The 25,019-nt window shown below is 39.1% G+C and overlaps 1 protein-coding gene across 4 annotated transcripts in view; it reads left to right on the forward strand.

The window, feature by feature from the left end:
• The first annotated feature begins 17,131 nt into the window (after positions 1-17,131).
• The window catches only part of EPS15 (epidermal growth factor receptor pathway substrate 15), a 157,390-nt gene continuing 149,502 nt past the window's right edge, over positions 17,132-25,019 (forward strand). For 2 of the 4 annotated variants that reach the window (XM_049617203.1, XM_049617205.1), the window contains exon 1: positions 17,132-17,305. In XM_049617203.1, coding sequence (XP_049473160.1) covers positions 17,273-17,305 — 33 coding nt within the window. In that variant the 5' untranslated portion in view covers positions 17,132-17,272. The remainder of the gene's footprint in view (positions 17,306-25,019) is intronic. The other 2 variants (XM_049617204.1, XM_049617206.1) reach the window with 1 other exon arrangement.

Here is a 25,019-nt window from a genome sequence, read left to right on the forward strand (position 1 = left end):
CACCCACCCTCCCCTCCCTCCCACCCCCCCATCAACCCTCAGTTTGTTCTCAGTTTTTAAGAGTCTCTTATGATTTGGCTCACTTCCTCTCTAACCTTTCTTTTTTTTTTTCCTTCCCCTGCAAAACTTTTCTGTTTATTTATTTTTGAGAGAGAGAGAGAGAAAGACAGAGTGTGACCAGGGGAGAGGCAGAGAGAGAGGGAGACATAGAATCTGAAGCAGGCTCCAGGCTCTAAGCTGTCAGCGCAGAGCCTGATGCAGGCATGGAACCCATGGACCGCAAGATCATGGCCTGAGCCAAAGTTGGCGCTTAACTGACTGAGCCACCCACACGCCCCTCCAACCACTGCTTTCTGAACACTTGCTGCAATAGTTTAAGTGCTGTGGTATATCAGGCTGTGCTCTGCACGTGCTCCATTTTGAGGTTCACCTCAAATGCAACCTTCTTTGGATGTTTTTCCTTGATCTGACCCTCACATTTACTTGAAGATTCCTTTTGGCCCCCACAGGCATTGCATGTACTTATCTTGAGCATTCATTTCTGCCTTTTCTTCTGCACTACATAATGAGCACTTGGAGGGCATAGACTGGGTCTTAATACTACTATTATTTCTTAGGGAGTGTTTCCATTTATTAGTAATCTACTAATATTTCTTTTTAAACATTTTGCTTCTGAGGGAGAGAGAGAGAGAGAGGAAGAGAAAGGGGGCATGCAAGTTGGGGAGGAGCAGAGGGAGAGGGTGGGTAAGAATCTAAGCAGGCTTTTCTCTCAGCGCAGAGCCCCATGCAGGGCTCAATCTCACAACTGTGAGATCATGACCTGAGCTGAAATCAAGAGTTGGATGCTTAACCGACTGAGCCACCCAGGCACCCTTACCAATGTTCTTTCTTATCTTTCTACCACTCCTGCCTTTCCAGCTCACTCCTTCCAATATCCCAACTCTAACAGTGCTCTGATAACCCCTGGACCAGTGATCCCAACACCTCTTGACCATTCCTTACCCATCTTATATCCTTACTTCTTTTCTTACCCACTTAAATTCCAATGTCCAATGTTATAATAATTCCCTTGATATGTCTTCTTCTCTTTTGCTCTTGTTGCTTTGTTATTTTGCCTCACAAAACTCCTACCCAGGACAATCTAACTCTCCACCTACTCTCTACCTTTTGTAAAGTTGTTGAAGAAAACCCACAATGATGTCAACTGGACTCTACAAATTCATTACCACTAATCTCAAGTGATACTATACTGCTATCTGGTAATCATTTTATTTAATAGTCCATCTACTTTCCCTAAATGATTATTTCATACCTTTTTTCCCTTCAAACTTCCAGTACCTTCTTCTTTCTGTTCCCTCTCAGCAGATAACCCACCCACCTTCATCCATGCCTGCATATTCCTGTCCTCTCAATGGTACTCTGAAAGCCAATCCTTTCCCTTATGCTCCAGCAATTCTCTCTCTTATCTATCTCATCATATTTCCCTTTCCTTTTTTTTTTTTAAGGTATGTCTTTTTTTTTTTTTTAACGTTTATTTATTTTTGAGACAGAGAGAGACAGAGCATGAACGGGGGAGGGGCAGAGAGAGAAGAAGACACAGAATCGGAAGCAGGTTCCAGGCTCTGAGCTGTCAGCACAGAGCCCGATGCGGGGCTCGAACTCACAGACCGCGAGATCGTGACCTGAGCTGAAGTCGGACGCTTAACCGACTGAGCCACCCAGGTGCCCCCATATTTCCCTTTCCAAAGGATCATCTCATCAGCTTAAAAAAGCACTATAGTATATCTAATATTAAAAAAAGAAAATTCTCTTGACTCCATATTCCCTTCTAGCTAACACATTATTTCTCTGCTCTTCATTTCAGTCAAATATCTCTAAAGAATTATATATTATTCCTTGATTTCAAGTCCTACCTTTTCATTCTTTCTAGAGTCCACTTTAATCAGGTTTTATCCCCTCCCTTAACTAAAGCTCTTTTTACCAAGGTCACCAAAGAACTCCATGTGGATAAATCTGGAGGTCAATTCTCAGTTCTTATCTAAGTAGCTCTATGATCAGATCGGGCACATTTGCTAACTTCTTCCTTCCTTCCTCATTTCTTCTTGAAACATTTGTCTTTATTTGGTTCCAGGGCAGACACCATGCTCTCCTGGTTTTGCTCTAAACTCACTGGTGGTTGCTCCTTCTCAGTTCCCTCTCTTTTGCTAGTTCTACTTCATTTCCTTGATCTCTAACGTTGGAGTGGCTGCAGTTGGACTTGTTGGATCTACAGACACTCTTTGTACAGATAGTCTTACCCAGTCTCATGGTTTTAATGCTATTGGCCCTCTGAACTCCACATTTTATTCCAATTGCATTCTTGACATTTCAACTTAGATGTTTAAAAAGTATCTCAAACTTATGGGGCACCTGGGTGTTCAGTCAGATGAGTGTCCAATTCTTGATTTTGGCTCAGGTCATAATCCCAGGGTCTTGGGATCAAGTCCTGCATCAGGCTTCATGCTGAACATGGAGCCTACTTAAAATTCTCTCTCCCTCTGCCTCTCCCCTGCTCTCTCTCTAAAATAAAAAACAAAATTTTAAAAGCACCTAAAAAGCTTTGCTTTTAAAAGGTTTGCTAAAAAGCAAACCTAGAGCAAGACAAAATTCCTGATGTTCTCCCCAAGTTGGTTTTTTCCACAGTCTTCCCCCATCTTACCCCATTAGGCAAAAACCTGGCAAAAACCAAGCATCATCCTTGGCTCTTTTCTTCTCTCATACCTCAGATCTTTAGCAAACCAAGTAGGCTCTACCTTCAAAATATATACAGATCTGACCACTTCCTACCACTTCTTTCCCCAACTCCCATTCTCCCCCACCTCCAATTGCTAACTCTCTGACCCAAGTCATCATCATATCTGGATTGTTGTAACAATATCATATTTATTTTACTGCTTTCTGCTCTTGTTATCTACACTATATTTTCCCACAGTAGTCCAAATAATCTTTTTTAAACCTAAGCTATACTATGTTCTTCCTCTGTTCAAAACTCCCGTAACTTTCCATTTCATTCAGTGTAAAAGGCAAAGTCTTTAAAATGGTCCATAAGGCCTCACTTGATGTAGGATACTATAACCTCTCTGACTTCCTTTCTTAATCATTCACCCTTTCCCTCACTCTACCCCAGCCATATTGGTGTCCTTCATATTTCTCAAATCCACTAGGCATACTCCTGCCTTGCACTGCTGTTCCTTTTGCCTTGATTGCTCCCCACCCTAGATATACTCTTTGTCACTCTCTTACTTAAAGTCTTTTCTCTAATGTTCCCTTATCCATGGGACCTTTCTGACCACCCTTAAAATCCCAAACCTTCTTCCTTCTCATATTCTTTCCCATCCATCTTCCTTTCTTCCCTGATATATTTTTCTCCTTATCAACTTATGATTATATATATTACATATATTTGTACTTTCATAAATAATTTATATAAGCTACATGAAGACAGAAATTTGTCTGTTTTGTTTACTGCCATATCCTCAGTACCTAGGACAGAGCTTAGCACATAGTAGGTACTGAATAACTGTTTCTTGAATTAATGAACAAATACTCATGATAGCTCTGTGAGGTAGATTCTATTTTTTATCATCTCTATTTTATAGATGAGGGAACTGCGGCTCAGAAAGGCTAAGAAACTTAAATCATACAACTAGCAAGTAGTAGAGCTGAAGTTGGAATCAGGATGTGCTTTTATTTACAGCCCACAACTTTAACCACTTTAGAGATACTTTATATCTCTATAATCAGTCCTCTTAAGTATATCACCACTGTCTCAGCTATAGTTGTGGCCCCAACAACTCTTAACTGTATCTCTTTAAAACATCCTTGACCTCACTGCTCCATCCTATACGCAGAGCCAGAGTGACATCTCTTTCTTTTTATTTTGTTTTCAAATGCACAATTAAGTGGTTTTTAGTACATTCACAGAGTCACAACCATCGTCATTATCTAATTGCAGATCATTTTTATCACTCCAAAAAGAAACCCTATATCTATTAGCAGTTACTCTTCATTTCCCTTTCTCTCAGCTTCTGACAACTGTTAATCTACTTCTGTCTTCATGGATCTGCCTATTCTGGACATTTCATATACATAGAATCATACAATGTGGGGCATGAAAGCCTTTTATATCTGGCTTTTTTCATGTGGCATAATGTTCTCAAGGTTCATCCATGTTGTAGCATTTATCAGTACTTCATTCCTTTTTATTGCTGAATAGTACTCCATTGTGTAGATATACCATGTGTATTTATCTATTCATCAATGATGGACATTTGTTTTTTTACACTTTTTTGTTATTATAAATAACATTATTATGAATATTCATGTGCATGTTTTTTATGCAGACATATGTTTTTAATTCCCTTGGCTATATACTTAAGAGTAGAATTGTTGGGGCATATGATAACTCTATGTTTAACTCTTTGAGGAACTGCCCAATTGTCTTCCAGAGTGGCTGTATCATTGTATATTCCACCAGAAATGAATGGAGAGTCCAATTTCTCCACATCCTTGCCAATACTGGATTATTATTATTTTTAAGGTTATTTATTTATTTTGAGAGAGAGCAAGCACGAGCAGGGGAGGAACAGAGACAGAGGTAGAGAGAGAATCCCAAGCAGCCTCTATGCTAACAGGGCAGATGAGGGGCTCGATCTTGCAGTTTGTGAGATTATGACCTGAGCTGAGATAGAGAGTTGAACACTTAACCGACTGAGCCACCCAGACGCCCCAATACTAGATTATTATAACAATCTCAACAACGTTCTTTTGCATGTAGATATGCAGTTGTTATTATCCATTTAAAAATTGTAACCATTTTAGTAGGTGTAAAGTGCTATTTCACTGTGTTTGTGATTAGCATTTCCGTAACGATTAATGATGTGAGCTGTTGAGCATATTTTGCGCATTTTTTTGGTCACATGTACATATTCTTTGGAGAAATGCCTATTCATATAATTTACCCATTTAAAAAAATGTTGGGGCTCCTGAGTGGCTCATTCGGTTAAGCACCCAACTTCCACTCAGGTCATGATCTCGTGGTTCACGAATTTTGAACCGCATGTCGGGCCTGTGCTGACAGCTCAGAGCCTGGAGCTTGCTTTGGATTCTGTGTCTCCCTCTCTCTCTGCCCCTTCTCCACTCATACTCTAGCTCTCTCTCTCTCAAAAATAAATCTAAAAAAAACATTAAAATTAAAAAAAAAATTTTAATGTTTATTTATTTTGAGGGGGGAAGGGGCAGATAGAGAGGGAGAGAGAGAATTCCAAGCAGGCTATTCTCTTAACTGTGAGATCATGACCAGAGCCAAAACCAAGAGTAGGATGCCTAAGTGACTGAGCCACCCAGGAGCCCCTACCCAATTTTTAAAATTGGGTTATGTATCTTCTTATTGTTGAGCTGTAAGGCTTTTTAAATATATTCTGAACAATTTATTTATCAGACATATAATTTGCAAAAATACTCTCCCATTCCTTGGATTGTCTTCATTTTCTTCATGGTGCCCTTTGAAGCACAAAAGTTTTAAGTTTTGATGTTCAATTGATCTATTTTTCCTTTTGTTGCTTATGCTTTTGGTGTTATAGCTAAGAAAGCATTGCTTAATCCAAAGTCATGAAGATTTACAACTATGTTTTCCTCTTAATGTTTTAGAGTTAGGGAACTTACTTTCTTCTAAGAGCTTTATAGACTTACATTTTATATCAATGAACTATTTTGATATATGGAATGAGGTTGGGGCCCAACTTCATTCTTTTGCATGTGGACATCCAGCTGTCCAAATACCATTTGTTGAAAAAAACTATTCTTTCCCCCATTGAATTGTCTTGGCACTCTTGTTCAAAATCAAGTGACCAGGGCACCTGGCTGGCTCAGTCGGTTGAGCATCCGACTTTGGCTTAGGGCATGATCTCATAGCTCATGAGTTCGAGCCCTGCGTCCGGCTCTGTGCTGATAGCTTGGTGCCTGGGGCTTGCTTCGGATTCTGTGCCTCCCTCTCTCTCTGCCCCAACGCACTCAGATTCTGTCTCTGTCTCTCTCAAAAATAAGTAAACATTAAAAAAAAAAAGAAAGAAAGAAAATCAAGTGACCATAGGGGTACCTGGCTGGCTCTTTTGTAGAGCATGAGACTCTTGATCTTGTGGGATTGTGAGTTTGAGCTCCATGTTGGGTGTAGAGATTACTTAAAAAAAAGGAAAACCAATTGACCATAAATGTATGGGTTTATTTTTGAAGTTTCAATTCTGTTTCATTGATTTATATGTCTTTCCTTATGCCAATACCTCCTTATGGCAATAACCAATAGCTGCCTTGGTTACTCTACTTTAGTGGTAACTTTGAAATTGGGGAGTGTGAATCTTTCAACTTTGTTCTTCATTTTCAAGATTGGCTATTTTGAATCTTTTGCAAGATTGACATCTCAACAGCCTTGAGTTTTCTAATCCATGAACAGGAAAAGTCTGCATTTATTAGGTCTTTTTAATTTTTTTTCAGTGATGTTTTAGAGTTATCAGTTGTAAGTCTCAAATGTCTTCTTTTAAATTTATTCTCAGGTACGTTTTCTTTTTGATGCTATTGGTAATAAAATTATCATCTTAATTCCATTTTCCTATTATTCATTGCTAGTATATAGAAATACAACTGCTATTGATCTTGAATTTTGCAATCTTGCTGAATTTGTTTACTCTAATAAATTTTTTGTTGTTCCTTTGGAATTTCCATACATACAAGATCATCTCACTTGTGAATAAAGATAGTTTACATCTTTCCAATTTGGATGCCTTTCATATCTTTTTCTTGCATAATTGCCCTGGTTAGAACCTCCAGTACAATGTTGAAGAGAACGACCTTTCTTTTTTTTTTTTTAATATATATTTTTAACATTTATTCATTTTTGAGAGACAGAAAGAGACGGAGTGTGAGATGGGGAGGCACAGAGAGAGACAGGGCGACACAGAATCCAAAGCCGGCTCCCAGCCCTGAGCTGTCAGCACAGAGCCCGATGCAGGGCTTGAACTCATGACCTGAGTCGAAGTCGGACGCTTAATTGACTGAGCCACCCAGGAGCCCTGAGAGTGACCTTTCTAAAACACAATTTTGGGTTTTTATTTCCCAACCTTGGAACCTCTCAATGACTCCACATTGCCCTTTGAATAAAGATTTCACAGGGGCACCTGGGTGGCTCAGTCGGTTAAGTGTCCAACTTCAGCTCAGGTCATGATCTCACTGTTTGTGAGTTTGAGCCCTCTGTCGGGCTCTGTGCTGACAGCTCAGGGCCTAGAGCCTGCTTCAGATTCTGTGTCTCCCTCTCTCTCTCTGCCCCTCCCCTGCTCACGCTCTGTCTCTTTCTGTCTTTCAATAATAAATAAACGTTAAATTTTTTTTTTAAAAAGAATAAAGATTTCACTTCTCATTTACTTACTTGCATCTCATGTTAGCTTTGCATCCTTAAAATCTGACCCAACTGAATCACAGTATTTTTCCCAGCTCCTTGCTCTTTTTTGCTTCTGGGCCATTGTGCACATTATTCCCTGTGCCTGATACACTCCACTCTCCATCTATCCTTTGCTTCAAGGTAATTTCTGCTCATGCTCCAGATCTCAGCTTATACACAACTTCTACTAGGAAGCCTCCCCTCCCTTGTCCCACAGTGCAGATGTTACATTCCTCCAGTGTATTTCCACATCACTTGAATCTTATTCTTTTAACTTTATTACATTGCATTTATAATTGCCATTTTGCTTGTCTGTCTTCCTTTCCAGGCCATGTGCTCCTTGAGGGTGGAGACTATGCCTTATACACTTTTGTAACTCCCCTACCTTGCAAAATGCTTGGGGCATAGCATATACTTAAAACTTAACTTGTTGAATAAATTAATAAATGGGTAGAAGCCTATTTATCTGCTCTTTATAAGTCCCATACTTCAGTAAACCCGTCCTTGGTAGTTCTAATCAGTGGTCTGAAAATGAGCCTACTAGGCTAGGAGTTTGCAGGATGTTGTTCAATGTTCCCTTATAGGCCTGAAATAATTACTGTTCCCTTGAAGTTCCAATCAGAATCTTCTTTGTTAAGTAGTAAAAAAAATTTTTTTTCTCAGTGTCCTTTGGGTAGACATTTAATTATAGAGATAATTTGTTTTATATAGAAATTAAAATTTATAGCCTTTCAAAAACTATTGGTTTTCTTGAATCCAATTCTTCAAAGTTGATGATATTCTAGACCCCACTGCATTTTGATGTAACAAAACTACCCAAAATATGTAGTGAGGTAGGGATTATCATTTCCATTTCACACATAAGGGGCAGAGTAGTTAAGTAACTTGCCTAAGTTCCCAGAATTTGAAACCAAGTCTGCGGCACAAAACCCGTGCTCTTAATCATTTACTTCCTTCATCTTACCTACTTATAGAATATAATTTTGCAAAAAGAACAGCTGTATCTTACTTGAGGTTAAGCTTGACACTTAGTAAGGCAAAACTTGTGTATTGTCAGAATTATCCCAGATAAATTCTAGAAATTATTCAGTATAATATACAGACACATTGTGTCTGCATAAGTTCAACACAGCCAATTATTTTCTTCAGGCTTAAATCAAATCCTTGCTTCTCTGGTTGAGCATCAGCTGAAATCCTTGGCTTGCATATAGAGATAATATTGAAAGTAACAACAAAACCCCTTTTCTTTAAACACTGAGCACTGAAGGCATATAATTACATTCATATACAGTTAAATGCAAACATCATGCTACTCCTCTCTTTACATACTTTGATTTTCTGGACTGTAGGATAGAGTGGATAGTGCCTTCAGTGAAATAGGTACCTTTTTTTTTTTTTTTAATCTCTCAGGGCCAAATGTTTCTAGGAATGAGGACAGTCTCCTGAGATTTTCAAAATTTGACAGATTTACTTCAGATCTCTGTTAGGGGTGAAGACATTGACAGTGTTTATTAGTAAAGTTAGACAACATGGGACAATTATAAGGATAAGCAAATCATTAATTATCATTGTCATAACCATAATGTGATAGTCCCCATTTGTTGAGCACTTATTCCCATGTGCCAGACACCGTGTAATGTGCTTTATAAGCATTGTCCATTTAATTTCCTTTATCACTCTGATGTAGTTTCCATAAAACTGAGGCTCAAAGACTTTTAGTAAATTGTCCATGCTGTTATAGTTTATAAGTAGAGGACCTTGATCTAATCTCAAATTTGTCTGATTCCAAAGCCCATCCTCTTAACCACTGTCCTGATGTCAGGGTTCCTGACTTCCTTTTGAAAGGGTAAAATAGATTACATATTGTCCTTTATAAAAATCAAGGTAACTAGATTTGAAAATGTTATCAACACAAAACAATAGTGATCCCTTTTGTGGCCACTAATGATTTTGCTTGTCTGAGAACCTCAAGACAAACAAATTTCCCTCAGCCTCTTCTGACCCGGACATGATTCCTTCTGAGTATGTCCTAACATCTCCTCTATCTTTTTCTGCTAGCTCCTCCCTCTTCTATCCCCACCATGTTCCATTCCACCAAACATCTCAGAATGCTCAAAACATACTTGTTCTTCTTTGCTGACTCCTACTTTACCTGGAAAGACCTGGCCCCTTTGTAAGTGATGGTCAGGGGTCTGAGAAGTCCCAGAGGGTTTTAAACAGAAATTACAAGATCTTTTTGTTTGTTTGTTTTAAAAGACCACTCTGTCTGTGATAAGGGTAATAGATGTAAGTGCAAACATGGAATTGGGGAGCTTAGTTAAGGAGCTTTAGGAGTGGCCCAGGAGACAGGTCATGGTGGCAGTGAAGACAGAGAAATGGTCAGATCTGGAATATATTTTGAAAACAGAAATGGAATTTCAGATATATATTGGAGGTTGAGCCAACAAAACTTGCTGATAGCTTGGACTTTTTATGGAAAAAAGCACAGAATAAATTAAGAAAAGCGATGGACTAAACAAGGCATCCTCTATTTGTGTTATAAGATGTTCAGTACAGAGTCATCATTTTTAACTGAGACACAACTGTGATTATGCCTTAGAAAATCTTTGACTGAAAGAGTTATTTGTCATTATGTGTGTATGTGGCAGGTCTTAGTTTTCTCCAACTATGTGAACCTGCTAAGTGCAGGACATGGCGCCAGGTAGTTTCACAAAAGTTGCATCATTTAACTCTCCCTAAATCCTTAGATGTAAGAATGAATATCCCCATTTTATAACAGAAGGAAACTAAGACTTAACTTATGATTTGACTTTGCACAGTTCTTAAGAAGCTGAACTGAGATTTGAAGTCCAAGTTGACTCTAAAGCCCATGCTCTTGTCACTGAAATGATTCAAAGGCACAAAATCAGAATTCCCCAAACTTTTCTCCTCGTAATGAGGAGAAGCCTCTATTGACTCTCATGTGTCCTAATTTAGAGCCCAAAGCTGGCAAACAGGACAGCTTTGTTCTGTCTGTAGCCCATCCACTGACTTGCCTTGTGATTTAGGGCAAGCTTCTTAATTTGATGGTGTCTCAGCATTCCCACATGTTAAGCAGGGCTAGTAATTAGTGTTGGAGACAATGCTTTGAAATCCACAGATGAAAGGACCTGCAGTCTTGAGTGCAAATATTTTGTTTCCCATGATGTTCTTTGGGTTTCTTATAGTTTCCAGGACCTTTCATACAGAAAAAAAGAAAGGAAGAAGGAAAGAAGGAAAGAAAGAAAGAAAGAAAGAAAGAAAGAAAGAAAGAAAAAGGAAAGAAAGGCAAGCAAGGAAAGAAAAAAGAAGGAAACAGGGCAAGTATAAAACAGCATTTGCTTGCTCACTAGAAGCCAATGGAACTTCTGGGACATGAATGTAACAATCTTCCTTACTCTGTAGTACTCAATAAATATTACTAATAGATAAATGGATTTTATTTAAAAAACCCATTAAGGTAAGTTTTGGTAAACCAGGGAAGATCTTTAAAAATGATTTCTATTTTGTTTCTGATTTCTCAAATCCTAAATAATCTCTAATAAGAAGAAAAAGAAGCTACTGTTCATCTAGTGTCCATTGTGTGCCAGGTTACAGGCTAACTGCTTTCACATGAAACCTCATTTAATCATTATAATAGCACAACCAGGTAGGTGCTATTATTACCTATTATTACCTTCAGTTTAGCAGGAAACAATGGCTTGGTAGAGTTCACAGACATGTCCAAATTCACAAAATTAGGAAGTAGCAGAACTGAGACTGGACCAGACTGGGCCTTCCCAGTTCTAAATTCAGATTCTTCCCAGGACACCCCGTTGCCCTGAAAAATTAGTGATGAAGACAATTTTGAAATGTTCTATCACACCCTGGGTGTGCGTGGCATTTAAAAATCTTACTGCTTGTTCTTTTCAGTTCCTGGCACAGGGAAAGTTATTTGTGTAGCACAATTGTTATTATTGTGCAGCCTCACATATTCTTTCTGCCCTAGGCAAACATGAACAATAATGGGCTATATTTATGCAACCAACAGCTTGCAAGCATGAGCTCCAGATTATCACTACAATTGTAGTTTAATTTTTTTGTTTTTGTAACTTAGCACCATTTATATGGAAGGCCTTTCTCAAAGTCTCATGCAAATAAACTGGTTCTTTGTATATTCAGAGAGCTCCTCAGCTTTTTTTCCATAGTTTCAATCAAGCATCCTGTATTTCTAAATGCTGACATCACAAATGTGCCTTGTTCACGAAGAGCTGATAGGACAGTCACCTCTAAAGTTGGAATATAAAGAAATAAAAGTAGTGGTGTCCCTGAAGGGTGGGTTGGGAGAAGGAGTGGGAGTTAGAGTAGGATAGAAAGACAGAAAGGCCAATGACAAAGCTGTTCATGGTCTAAGTGCTCCTCTTCAGGATTGTCTTGAGTTTATGGTTGTTATAACCCAGAACCTCATCTTCAGCTTTCCGTGGTCAAAGCACCATTTTATCAAGGTTTCTTGGACGTGATCAATATCTACAGGACACCAGCAACATGCCCTAGTAAAAAGCACATTTGAGTTGGAAGACCTATGTATAATTTCTACCTTTGTCACTATGGATTTGGACAAATTCCTCTTCTATAAAATAAAATTAATAATAACCCCTGGGTTGTTGTGAGGATTAAATGAAATAAGGTACATGAAAACAGCATTTTTTGGTTGTCAGTATCCGGATTTAAGTCACCAGACACAACTTTATTACCTAGGGACTATCTACCTTGCCTATAACAGGGATACATGCATCAGCTGTTTGAGGCACTCCTTTCTTATGGCCAATGTATCTGCAAAACTTACTTAGTAATTGGAGAGTTGTCTGATGGGTAGAGTTAAATGGTGATCTTGAAGAAAGGTATCCTTATAGCTACCACTTACTGGGCATCTATTCCAAACAAGGCTCTTTGATAAAACATTTATGCATGATTTGTAGCCCTTTTATCATCCCTACAAGGTAGATATTAATATCTCCAATGTACACATGAGGAATATGAGGCTTAGAGCCAAAGACGTTAAGTTGCCCTAGGAAAAACAGGTAAGCCCTTTTTGTCTGCTCCATGAAGCTCATTCCTATTACAATGAATTAGATCACAACATATCTTCCAGTAGCTACATTTTACTCTCTTAAAATAGATTTAGAATATGACCCAGTGCTTTGATGAGATCTGGGACAGGCATTTGCAAACTGTCATTGGTGTGTCATTTAAAAAAATATCCAGTCCCAGAAGTTCTAGGCCTTTATGGGGGTTTGGATCATCATTCCCATCCTCCATTACATGTCAAGTTTTAAATTTAAACCAGAACCAATAAGTGGAAAAGGAAGCCAGTAAAAATCATTGGTGGTCTGGAAAGGGGTCTGGGGAAACTCCCATGTAATGATTTTGAGCTTGTCTTCCCTTGCTGAGGGCTCTGATTATCATTATTATTATTTTAACCAAGGCCCAAACCTGCTTTAAGTTGCCTTTGCTTAAACAAGTTGTTTATAAAATATTTGTTCCTTGGTTTTCATATCTGTCAAATGGGGATAAAATGAAGATGCAAATAATAGCTACACATGAGACTATGCATTTAGTCCATTTCAACAAACTTTTATTATGTATTCATCTCTAAGACTTGTGCCAAATACTATATGTGAAAATATTTATAAACTGTGAAAAGCAATACTAAAAAAATACAATGTGTTGTTTTTAATTTACTATGAATCACACAGTGATTATAACAGTAATAATTCCTTATATTTCCTCCACATTTTCCACATTGATCTGCTCATTTTTCTTTTTTTTTTTAAGTTTATTTATTGAGAGACAGAAAGAAAGCACAAGAGTGGAGGAAGAGCAGAGAGAGAGGGAGAGAGAGAGAGAGAGAGAGAGAGAGAGAATCCCAAGCAGGCTCTGCACTGTCATTGAGGAGCTGGATGTGGGGCTTGAACCCACAAACCATGAGATTATGATCCAAGCCACCTCAGGTGCCCCTGATATGCTCCTTTTTATATATGAGAAGCTAAGGCTTAAAAAGGTTAAATGGTTTTCATCAAAATAAAAAGCTCTGCACAGCGAAGGAAACAATCAGCAAAACTAAAAGGCAATCAATGGAATGGGAGAAGATATTTGCAAATGACATATCAGATAAAGGGTTAGTATCCAAAATCTATAAAGAGCTTATCAAACTCAACACCAAAAAACAAATAATCCAGTGAAGAAATGGGCAAAATACATGAATAGACACTTCTTCAAAGAAGACATCCAGATGGCCAACCGACACATGAAAAAATGCTCAACATCACTCATCATCAGGGAAATACAAATCAAAACCACAATGAGATACCACCTCACACCTGTCAGAATGGCTAACATTAACAACTCAGGCAACAACAGATGTTGGCGAGGATGTGGAGAAAAAGAATCTCTTTTGCACTGCTGGTGGGAATGCAAACTGGTGCAGCTACTCTGGAAAACAGTATGGAGTTTTCTCAAGAAATTAAAAGTAGAACTACCCTATGACCCAGCAATTGTACTACTAGGTATTTTTCCAAGGGATACAGGTATGCTGTTTCGAAGGGGCACATGCACCCCAATGTTTATAGCAGCACTATCAACAATAGCCAAAGTATGGAACGAGCCCAGATGTCCATCGATGGATGAATGGATAAAGAAGATGTGGTATATACATACAACAGAGTATTACTTGGCAATCAAAAAGAATGAAATCTTGCCATTCGCAACTACATGGATGGAACTAGAGGATATTCTGCTAAGTGAAATTAGTCAGTCAGAGAAAGACAAATATCATATACTCATACGAGGACTTTAGATACAAAACAGATGAACATAAGGGAAGGGAGGCAAAAATAATATAAAAACATGGAGGGGGACAAAAACATAAGAGACTATTAAATATGGAGAATACACAGAGGGTTACTGGAGGGGTTGTGGGAGGGGGGATGGGCTAAATGGGTAAGGGGCATTAAGGAATCTACACCTGAAATCATTGTTGCACTCTATGCTAACTAACTTGGATGTAAATGTAAAAAAAATTAAAAAGTGTTTTTAAGTTAAAAAAAAAAGAAAGAACACGTGGCCCTGGAAACTTTAGGGACAGTAAGAAATGAAACTGATGCAGATCAGCTTGTGTTCATGGCTTAGCATTGCATTTTAATTAAAACATAAAATCATTAAAAAAGGTTAAATAGTTTGTTTGAGGTCTCACACGAAATGATTCCAATATGCTTTTTACTACCCCAACTGCCTTCTAGAAGACTCTATACATGAGGAACTCCACTCTATCCAACCAGGAGTATTATCTCATATTGCATATCATTTGGAGGAACTTCTTTGAATAGCAAGTGAATTTGTATTTCTCATGGTAACTTACTCCATGGCTTTCAAACTTCTTAACCCACATCTACATCTACAACTACCTACATCTTTAGGCATTTTCACATTTGTTACTTCATTCATCCTCACAGTAACTCTAAGATTGTACAGCTAGTAAATGGTGGAGCTAGAATTGTAACCTGGATGTTTCTGATGTCCAAGCCCTGTTTATTCTGCTATGCTATACTGCTTTGGTTATTAGCTGTATAACTTTGGACAAGTCATTTAACCCCTGTAACCTTCATTTACTGCATATATAAAGTGGGTTTATGCCTTTTAAGGTTGTTGTGAAGCTCAAATGTGATCATGTAAAATAGGAGAGTCAAATAGAAACATCAGTTGTAGTTATAGCTGATAAATGTATCAAGGTAGAATAGTTTAAAACAGTATCTCCCTTTCCCCCTTGAGTTAAAAAGGATAACAGCAAAAAAGCCAAAGGAGACTCTTTAATAAGTGGTTGTTCACCAGACGTGCATGGCTGGCTCTGTATGGCTGCACCTTGTAAAAAGGGGGTGGAGTAAGGAGTTTCTGGGGGCATTTCTGGGATGGTTTGCCTATGGTGGCAAAGGTCTAAAAATTTAGGTGAGGCTTACTCCATCACATGGGTCTTGTTCAGTTGGCTCTCCTGGTAGGTCAAATGAGGACCGCTATGATAATGGTGACAAGAGCATGGGCCTGATAGAGTTGTGGTTTGTTGATGTGGGAAGCCACCATGACTGAGAAAGGAAGACCAATTCTGGGCAAAAACATTTGTTGAGGCCTACTCTGTGGTAGGCTAAACTGAGAGTGGGATGTAGTAATGAGTCAGCCCCCTGTCCTCAAGGATTTTATAGTGTAGTGGGGTACAGAAAAGCCCTTAATTCTTAAAAACAAGGCAGAGTATAATAAGGATCATATCAGAGCAACTAGGAGGTGAAGTGGGAGTTCCCAGAAGTCTTCTTAAAGTAGGTGGCATATAAGCCAGGTCTTTAAAAATCAGGGTTTCTAGGAACTGGTTGGTAATTCCAACTGAAGATGGCAGTATGAGATAGTGTAGAATATGTTATGTTTAACACAGGTGAGAACAAAGGTCTTTATTGAGTACATGCTTTATGCTAGGGTCTGATGATATAGAGATATATCAGAAATAGTCCTTGCCATTGAGGAGCTCTCAGTCTAGAGGGGTAGGCAGATGTAAAGAGTCATTAGAGTGATAATGACTTCATAAGGTAGAGAAGAAATCTTAAAGAAGAGTGTGTAACTCTGACTTGCAGAGGTCAGGAGATGCTTTGCAGAGGGGAAGATATTTGAGCAAGTGTTCAGAAAGTAGAAGTTTGCTGGGTGGACTATGGGAGGAGTTAGGTATGCTGCAGGTACCTGAGCAAGTCCCGGCGCTCTTTTATTGAACAATATAAGTGTGTCAGGCAGCAAGCAGGCAAGAAAATTATTTCTCCACTCTTCCCACTTGGTTTTTGGCTCCTGGATGGAATGACTTAAAAGTCTTCTTTTTCTTTCTATTTAAAAAAAATTTTTTTTACGTTTATTTTTCGAGAGAGCAAGAAAGAGAGTGAGTGTATGGGAGGGGCAGAGAGAGAGGAGAGAGAGAAAGAGAGAGAGAGAGAGAGAGAGAGAGAGAGAGAATCCCAAGCAGTCTCCCCACTGCCAGCGCAAGGAGACTGATGCGGGGTTTGAACTCATGAACCCGTGAGATCATGATCTGAACCGAAATCAAGAGTCAGATGCTTAACCGACTGAGTCATCCAGGTGCCCCAAAAGTCTTCTTTTTCAGTATAACATCCTAATACCAGCTGGTTAAATGAAAGGTTTTGGAGTCAGACCTTGATTCTAATCTGGCTCTCTAATCAGCTGTATGACCTTAGGTAAAATACTTATTTGTGTCTCAGTTCCTTCTATTCATAACCTTAAAAGATAAAGTGTCTAGCACAGAGTCTAGCATATATAAAGTGCTGTTATTTCTATCATGATCTCATTTAGTTTTCACAAGCAACCTGGACTTTGGGTATAATTTCCTCTATTTCTCAGAAGCAGAAGCTTAGGGTAGGTAGGTGGCCTGCCTAAAGCCTACACAGCCCGTCCGCCTTACTTTTATATCCGCACCGGGTTTTCTCAGGCGGCCCCGGTGGGTGGGGGTGGGGTGAGGTGGGGTTGTGTAAGGCTCCGGTCCGGCAGCTCAAATTCCGGCGCCAGGATTTGGGCGCTGCCGCGCCGGCGCCGGGCGGGCGGGGCCAGGCGGGGCGGGGCGGGCAAGAGGAGGGAAGTTGTCGAAGTTAGGGGAGACGCCCGCCCGCCTGCCCGGGCCTCGCCTCTGACCGCTCCCTCCGCCTCCTCCCCGCCCCGAGCCCCAGTCTGCCCGTCCTTCCTTCCCCTCCTGTGCATGATGGAAACACCATGGCTGCGGCGGCCCAGTTCTCCTTGACACAGGTAACGCCGCCCGCCCGTCCGGCTCGGTCGGCCGGTGTCCCCAACCCGGCCCCCTCCCCCACCGTCCTGTGGTTCACAGACCCGGGCAGTTTCTCTCGCCCCGGGCGGGGTGGCCGATGGTGAGAGCGAGAGCGTGTGTATATGTGCGAGTGTGAGACACTGTGACTGAGGGAGGGCGCCATCCCGAGCCCGCAGCTCCGCGGCTGCAGCCTTGACCCCGCCCCACACTACCCCCCCCACCCCAGCGCCCGGTCCCGCCGCCCCTACGTCCCACAGCTGAGTGGACCGTGCCCCCTACCCTGCTCAGCTGACGTCTGGCCCCTCTCACTCCACGCAGCTTTCACCCAGCCAGGAAGTTTCCTTCTTCCAGGCCAGACGCACTCCAGGTGAGCTCCTGTTGAGCTCGCGCGGATGAGCCTCACCCCCTGGTCAGCCCTTGCCCCGCACGAGGCTGGTCTCTGGGCCATGCAGAGCGCTTCCCGTAGTTAATACTCACCTTCCAGACCTAGACGCCCAGGGCCCTCTCTAAGCCAGTCTTTCCTCTCGAAACTGGCCTTTTCCCACTGGAGTCCAGTGAAAGCCCTCCCTTCCCCAGCAGTTTCTGATAGTCAGCCTCTCTTCCAAGTCTGTCTTATTCTCAACTGCTTACCCTGCTAGCCTCTTCCTGAGTTCAGCCTCTTCCTCTCCTGATCAGGTTTCCTTCTGGGTCAGACCCCCCCCCCAGTTCCGTCTCTTCCTGCTTCTACTCTTACCCGGTGGGCTTCACTTAATCGCTGCCCACACTGATAACAGGGAAACATCCTTTTACAGGTGTGATGGTTCCACCAGTCTTGGTGCTGGGAACGACTATAGAGATCACTCATTATGGGCGAACCTGTTCTCGGGGTCTTTCCTCTTGTCTTTCTGTTGTAGAGTCCAGTCCTTGTGCTTCCCAGAAAACCTTGTGCTTCAGCATCATTCACTCTGGGAAGCCTTGTTCCTCCTTGTCTGTAAAGAAAGCCAATTGTAATCTTTTCATGATGTTCAGGATGATGAGGAGGTGACATGCACCTGTCAGTCTCTTCCTGCTCCTCTGACCAAAACTCACCCTCAACCTCAAATTCTCAGTTTGTTCTCCCCAAAGCTGGGGAGTGACCATGTACTCCCCATAGAGGCCCACCACAGCCTTTCTTCCTGCCTTATATCTCCCTGCCACCTTGTAGTCTCCTTGGCCTAGATTTGTGAGTGCTTATACATTTGGGCCTTGGAGTTTTCTGTGTTGGAGCGGAAGGCTTTGGAGTGTTTCATTTAGCACTCTGGGATAGAGAAACTGAGTGAAAAAAATGTTTTCTTTCTCTGGAGTCACCTATAAACATGTACCTCAGGTAAAATAACTAACTTCAGTTTGCAGGATTTCTCAGTTTCCTAAGTGAAGTCTGTTTGTTTCCCAGTTTTCTTGGTGTTGCTTATCGTATTTTGACAAGCAGATGACAGAGGAGAATCCTTGGAATGTGGCAGTTTAGTTTTGGCGGTGAATCCCTTTGGAAGGGTCATCCTGAAACTCAAATAAGAGTAGTGGCAACATTGACTTTTGGGTGTTCACTTCTTATGAGTCTAGTTAGTGACTTGCATTATATAAGATCCTGTTGGCAGGCTCCTGCTCTCTGGTTGTGTTGGCCAATTCAGGCAGTTTTCCCTCTTGAAGTTTTTTTCTCTCGAAGTCTTCTATAGATTTGTTTCTTAGTTGTGTGCATACTTTATTCTCTCCCTGGGTAATACTGTGTTTTTAGTTTCTGTTTACTATCATTCATCTTTGGAAATTTTCTTCAGGCTCTGTCAGTTTTATAGACAGTTAAATAATTTAAATATGTTCTTGTGGTTATGTATTTAAATATTAACATGTACACATGGTAAATACTGAATCAGTATTATCCTTCAGTGTCTCACATATGAGAGAATGTACGTTGATGGTTCCTTTATACTGATAATTCAAATTAAATCAATTTAGAATATTTTGATTTTAAGACATTAAGAAGCAATAAGATACATGTAAAGGGACATGAAAAAGAACCTAAGTGTTAATATACCCTAATGTGCCTCCTTGTTATTTTAAAACTTTTCTAATTTGTATATTTTCAATTTAATTTTTTAACTACTTGAAGCAAATAAACTAAGATAATCAGCCTGGTTTCACATTCATTATTGATCTATTTGTGTTATACTCACTGCCTCCCCCCTCACTCCCCACCCCCCCACCCCCCCAACACACACACTTAGACATAGGCATACTCAAGAGAGAAATCCTCCAGGGCAGGGACATCTTTTAATTCATCTCTCTTCCTCAGTGCCCATCTGGAAGAAAGTGATTAAAAACTGTCTTATGAATGACTGCAAATTTTAAAGGGCTCTGTGACAGTTAAAAGATTAGACAGATGCTTGGGTTGGTTTCTGCCCCTGGTCGTGAGATAATAATGGTTTTGGAGTAGGTTCTTTCATTCAACAAATATTTGTTAAGTACCTATTATGTGCTAGGCACTATGCTGGGATTGTCTTGTTTATAATATTTTGCCTTTATCAGTTAAGCAAAACTGGCAGTTTGGGGGGGAAAATGTGAAAAATATTTTAATTTATTCCTTCCTTCCTCTTTCCCTGCCTGACAACCAACTTGCCAACTCCCCAGCCACCAAAATAAATCATCTAAATTATCATATTCTAGCTCCTAGAGAGGATAGAATACTAGAGTAGTGAAATGTTAGTTCCAGTCTCGGATATGCCAAAAGCTAACTCTATGGCATTGAGTTAGGTCTCCAGGGCCTCGATTTTCTTAATTTTAATAGTCATTCAACAAAAAGTTGTTGAACATTCACTATGTGCTAGGAATTATTCTAGGTACTGCGGCTATACTAAGGAACAAAATACATAACAATTCCTGGAGACAAAACATGGAACTTATATTCTAGTAGGGGAGTTTGAATTAGCTGATTTAAGGACCTTTCCCACTAACATTCTTTTTTATAGATAATATTCTATGATTTATAGCTCTAGTGGGACTTTCCCAGGGTACTTTAGTGTTATATAGCCTTAGTGTTTTCTAATTTCAGTTGTCTTCACTAGGCATTCTATTTTATTCTAATCAGTAAGAAGTGAAACTTGAGTGAGAGAGATCTTGTGATTTTTTTGCTTTGTGGTGATAGATTACAAAAAAGATATTAATACTTTCTCTCCTTAAGCTTTTCCAATTGCCCATTTCTTCCTCAAGCCTGTATCCTTAATAATACTCTCAGTCTTTCTTACTATATGTAAGGAATACTTACTATATATACAAGGGTGTTACTATATGCAAGGGGTTTTACTTCATTTAACACTCAGTTTTACAAATGAGGGAAGTAATTTACATGAGCCTAGTATGTGGTGGATCTGAGATTTGAACCAAAGATTTCAAAAGCTATTTTATTCTACTTCTCTGCATACTAAATGCTTGGCATATCCAATGCTCCCTTGTATTTTTGATGCTTTTTTTCAGTAAATGTCCTATTGTCCTAATTAGATAGTAAACTTCTTGAGGCTGGAAGCCATGTCTTTTGCCTCTGAATCGCCAATGTCTTGGTATGTTGACAGTACAATTGTGGGTACACAAGTGGTGTTCTTGATGATGATAAATTTTTATTTTATTGAAATATGACATGATATGAGTATTTTAAATGATCTTCCTGCAGTTCAGCTTTATGCTGAAGTTTTCTTGTTTAATTTAGCAAGAATTCTTTTTTAATAATAAAAAAACCCTTAGGTGGCTCCTACCTGGCTACGTTAGTAGAGCATGTGACTCTTAATCTTGGGGTTGTGAGTTCGAGACCCATGTTGGGAGTGGAGGTTACTTAAAAAAAAAAATAGAATCTTTAAAAACATTTTTGGATGTAATGAATTATATTGGGGCACCTGGGTGGCTCAGTAAGGTAAGCATCAGACTCTTGATTTTGGCTCAGGTCATGATCTCATGATTTATGAGATCAATCCCTGTGTTGGGCTCCTGCTATGCTTGGGATTTTTTCTCTTCCTCTCTCTCTGCCCCTCCCCTGTGTGCTCTCTCTCTCTCAAATAAATAAATAAACATTTTAAAAAATGTTAAGAGGCCCTTAGAATGGGACTTAATTGAAAAAATCTTAGTAAATGGTCTAAAACAATAAATGCTCTAAGAATACTTTTCTTTTTAATGCTTTTTTTTTTTTAATTGCCAGAGTGATAATAACTGCTTTATAGAAACTGGTAGTTGGAGGAGAAATCTCTCAGAATTTCAGCTTGTGGTGTTTGTTTTCAATTTCATTAAAGAAAAAAATACATGATGTATATTAATGTGCCATCTTAGTGGTTTAACAGTTATGACAGTAAATATCAGGACAGAGCATAAAAATTACAACATGTTCTCAGAAGCAGAAAGAGTATTTATTTAACATGACATATTATTTGAGTTCCTACTATGGGAAGGGCACAATAATGATATTTTTCTTCTGTTCCTGAAATTATAGTCCAGTATACTCAGGAAATCCATACTTCCTTGAGTGATATTCAGCCGTTCTCAAAAATGGCTTGGAATGTCCAGCATTTGGGAGGAGTTGTCATAGTTAAAATTAATTAGGAACAGTTGGGTTGGCCCAATACAGAGTCTCCCAGGAGTAACCTAAGAGTGTTATTTCTTTGTTTTCACTCTATTTGCAGACAGAACAATAATGGGCTAAAATAGTAGAAAAAGATTGAGCATCTTTATTTAGTAACAAATCATAGTTCTAATCTCCTTTCTCACTAGTAGTCTGATTTAAGGACTTAATCTAAGGTGTTATACTTGCTTTCAAGGAATTAAACACAGTTACACACTTCTTTGTTTTGTGAGTTTTGCACTTAATATTGGAACTTTGGAAACCAGGAGCAGGAAAATGAGTTGAGTGAGAGGCAGAATGAGAGAAAGAGAAATATCTGGTTACCTGGAGAGTTGGTAGAAATAAATGAAAAGTTAATCCAAGCAGAGTTCATTAGGCAAACCCATACACTGGAATTGCATCTTAAAGTGGTTAAAGTCTTATCAACAAGATAAAATATTATGTCTTCATTAAAAATTATTTTTATTAGGAGCTTGTAATAATTTAAAGAATGTTGTCATTTGAATGCTGTGTTACAAAGTGGAGACATTTTATTTAGAAAAATGATCTAACCCAGTTAAGCATGCATAGAAAAAAGACTGGAAGAAAAAGAAAGGACCAAGATTTTATAAGAGCATGGTTATAGTTTTTTTATTTACCTTCTTTTCAACAGTGTGTATTTCTTCTGGAGTCTGCTGATTTAGCGTTTCTGTATGATAACTTTTTTTGACTATTTACTGTTAAATTGAAATGAATGTATATAAAGTGAAAATCTGTGTTCTAAGATTACACTCACATTTCATCTTAAACATTCCCATCTTTACATTTAGAGAGATTGGTCAGAAGAATGAATAATAGAAACTATTGTTATAATTGGCTTGGAGAATTGTCAGAGGACTAATTTATAATTTTGTGTGCTGCTTTATAATTTACAAAGAATTTTATGCTCTCTTATTTGATTTTCCCAATAACCAATAAGCTGGGCTATTACTGTCATTTCAAGTTGGAGAATACTAAGGCTCAGAATTTGTGACTTAAGTTTTACAGTCAGTAAATAAAAGCATAAGCCCATGTTAAAAAAAAATTCAAACAATACCCATAAAAGTCTCCTTCCTGTTCTGGGCCCTCAGTCTCCTTCCCTGAGGCAGTCATTCTTGCCACTTTGTTTTGTGTATTTCCAGCAATAATCTGTGATGTATGTGTAAGTATGCATAATTTTTCTTTTTAGTAAGCTGCATATTGTTTCACAGCTTATTATTTATTTATTTATTATTATTTTAGCTTAGTCTAGGAGATTGTTCTATACTAGCACATATAGTTCTCCCTCATTATTTTAAAAACTTTAGGATCGGGGCACCTGGGTGGCTCAGTCGGTTAAGCGTCCAACTTTGGCTAATGTCATGATCTTGCAGTTTGTGGGTTCGAGCTCCGCGTCTGGCTCTGTGCTGACAGCTCAGAGCCTGGAGCTTGCTTCGGATTCTGTGTCTCCCTGTCTTTCTGCCCCTCCCCTGCTTGCACTGTCTCTCTCTCTCTCAAAAATAAACAAACATTAAAAATAAATAAATAAGTAAATAAATAAATAAAACTTTAGGATCTTGCCTTATATAAATATACTGTAATTAGCCACCTAATGGTGGATATATATGTTGTTTCCAATTGTTTTCTATATTATTGAAGTGCTGGAATGAATATTCTTTTGCACACCTTAGTGAACAGGTATATGTACATTAGTTTTTGGTGGGTATAATTGTTGGGCCAAAGGATATTTGGATAGATATTACTAATTTGCATTCAGAAAGGTTGTACCAGCAGCAGTCTGAATGTGCCTTTTCCTCTATAGCTTCATAAGTATAGTATTTTAGCAAACTTTTATTCATTGTCAACCTGATATAGAAAAATGATGTTAAAATTAACCTTATACGTTGTACTTTCCTTTTACATAAATGTGAACTTTTAAATACTTTGTACAAGAGTAAGGTAGAAGTAAGATATAAGAAACTTAACTTTGTGATATAACTAATGCTTTCATAAATTGAAAGTGCATTTAAAAATTGAAGGTTGGAGCTCATTTAAAAACTTGTTTTTTATATGGTACAGGTATACAAAGAAAAGTAAGCCTTACTTCCTCCCCTGTTAGATTGAGGATTTTGTAAGGGGAAGTTAATGGTACCAGGAGTCTCTCATCTGGAATAATCAAGATGCTTATGTCTGATTATGTTTCAGTAAAAATAAAAATTTGGCCAAGAACAGTGGGGCAAGACCATACTTTTTTGGGGGAAAGCTTCTATATTACAATATTTTAGATATTTTAGATCATGGTTTTTCAACCTTGGCACTGTTGACATTTTGGGCCAGGTAATTCTTTGGTGTGGGGAGCTGTTCTTTGCATTGTGGGATGTTTTGCAGCATCCATACCCATGAGATGCTAATAGTACTCTTTCCATTTGGGACAATCAAAAATATCTCCAGATATTGCCAGATGTCTTTTGGGGAACAAAATTGCCCCTAGTTGAGCATCACTAGTTTGTTTGTTTATTTATATATTTATTTATTTTTAATATATGAAATTTATTGTCAAATTGGTTTCCATACAACACCCAGTGCTCATCCCAAAAGGTGCCCTCCTCAATACCAATCACCCACCCTCCCCTCCCTCCCACCCCCCATCAACCCTCAGTTTGTTCTCAGTTTTTAACAGTCTCTTATGCTTTGGCTCTCTCCCACTCTAACCTCTTTTTTTTTTTTCCTTCCCCTCCCCCATGGGTTTCTGTTAAGTTTCTCAGGATCCATATAAGAGTGAAACCATATGGTATCTGTCTTTCTCTGTATGGCTTATTTCACTTAGCATCACACTCTCCAGTTCCATCCACGTTGCTACAAAAGGCCATATTTCATTCTTTCTCATTGCCACGTAGTATTCCATTGGAGCATCACTAGTTTAAATATATACTTTTTAACCTTAGTGATCCAGTAAGGCATAAAGGAGATATAGAGATATATGCCTTCTTGGGATAGGAATGGGGGAGTAGTTTATCTTCATGTTTTTATTCCCTAGCCTGCCATGAGCCATGAATGGCTAATTGTGCATAGATTTTGAACTTAAA

Source organism: Panthera uncia, assembly GCF_023721935.1.
Source record: "Panthera uncia isolate 11264 chromosome C1 unlocalized genomic scaffold, Puncia_PCG_1.0 HiC_scaffold_4, whole genome shotgun sequence".
In the NCBI taxonomy this organism is placed as follows: Eukaryota; Metazoa; Chordata; class Mammalia; order Carnivora; family Felidae; genus Panthera; species Panthera uncia.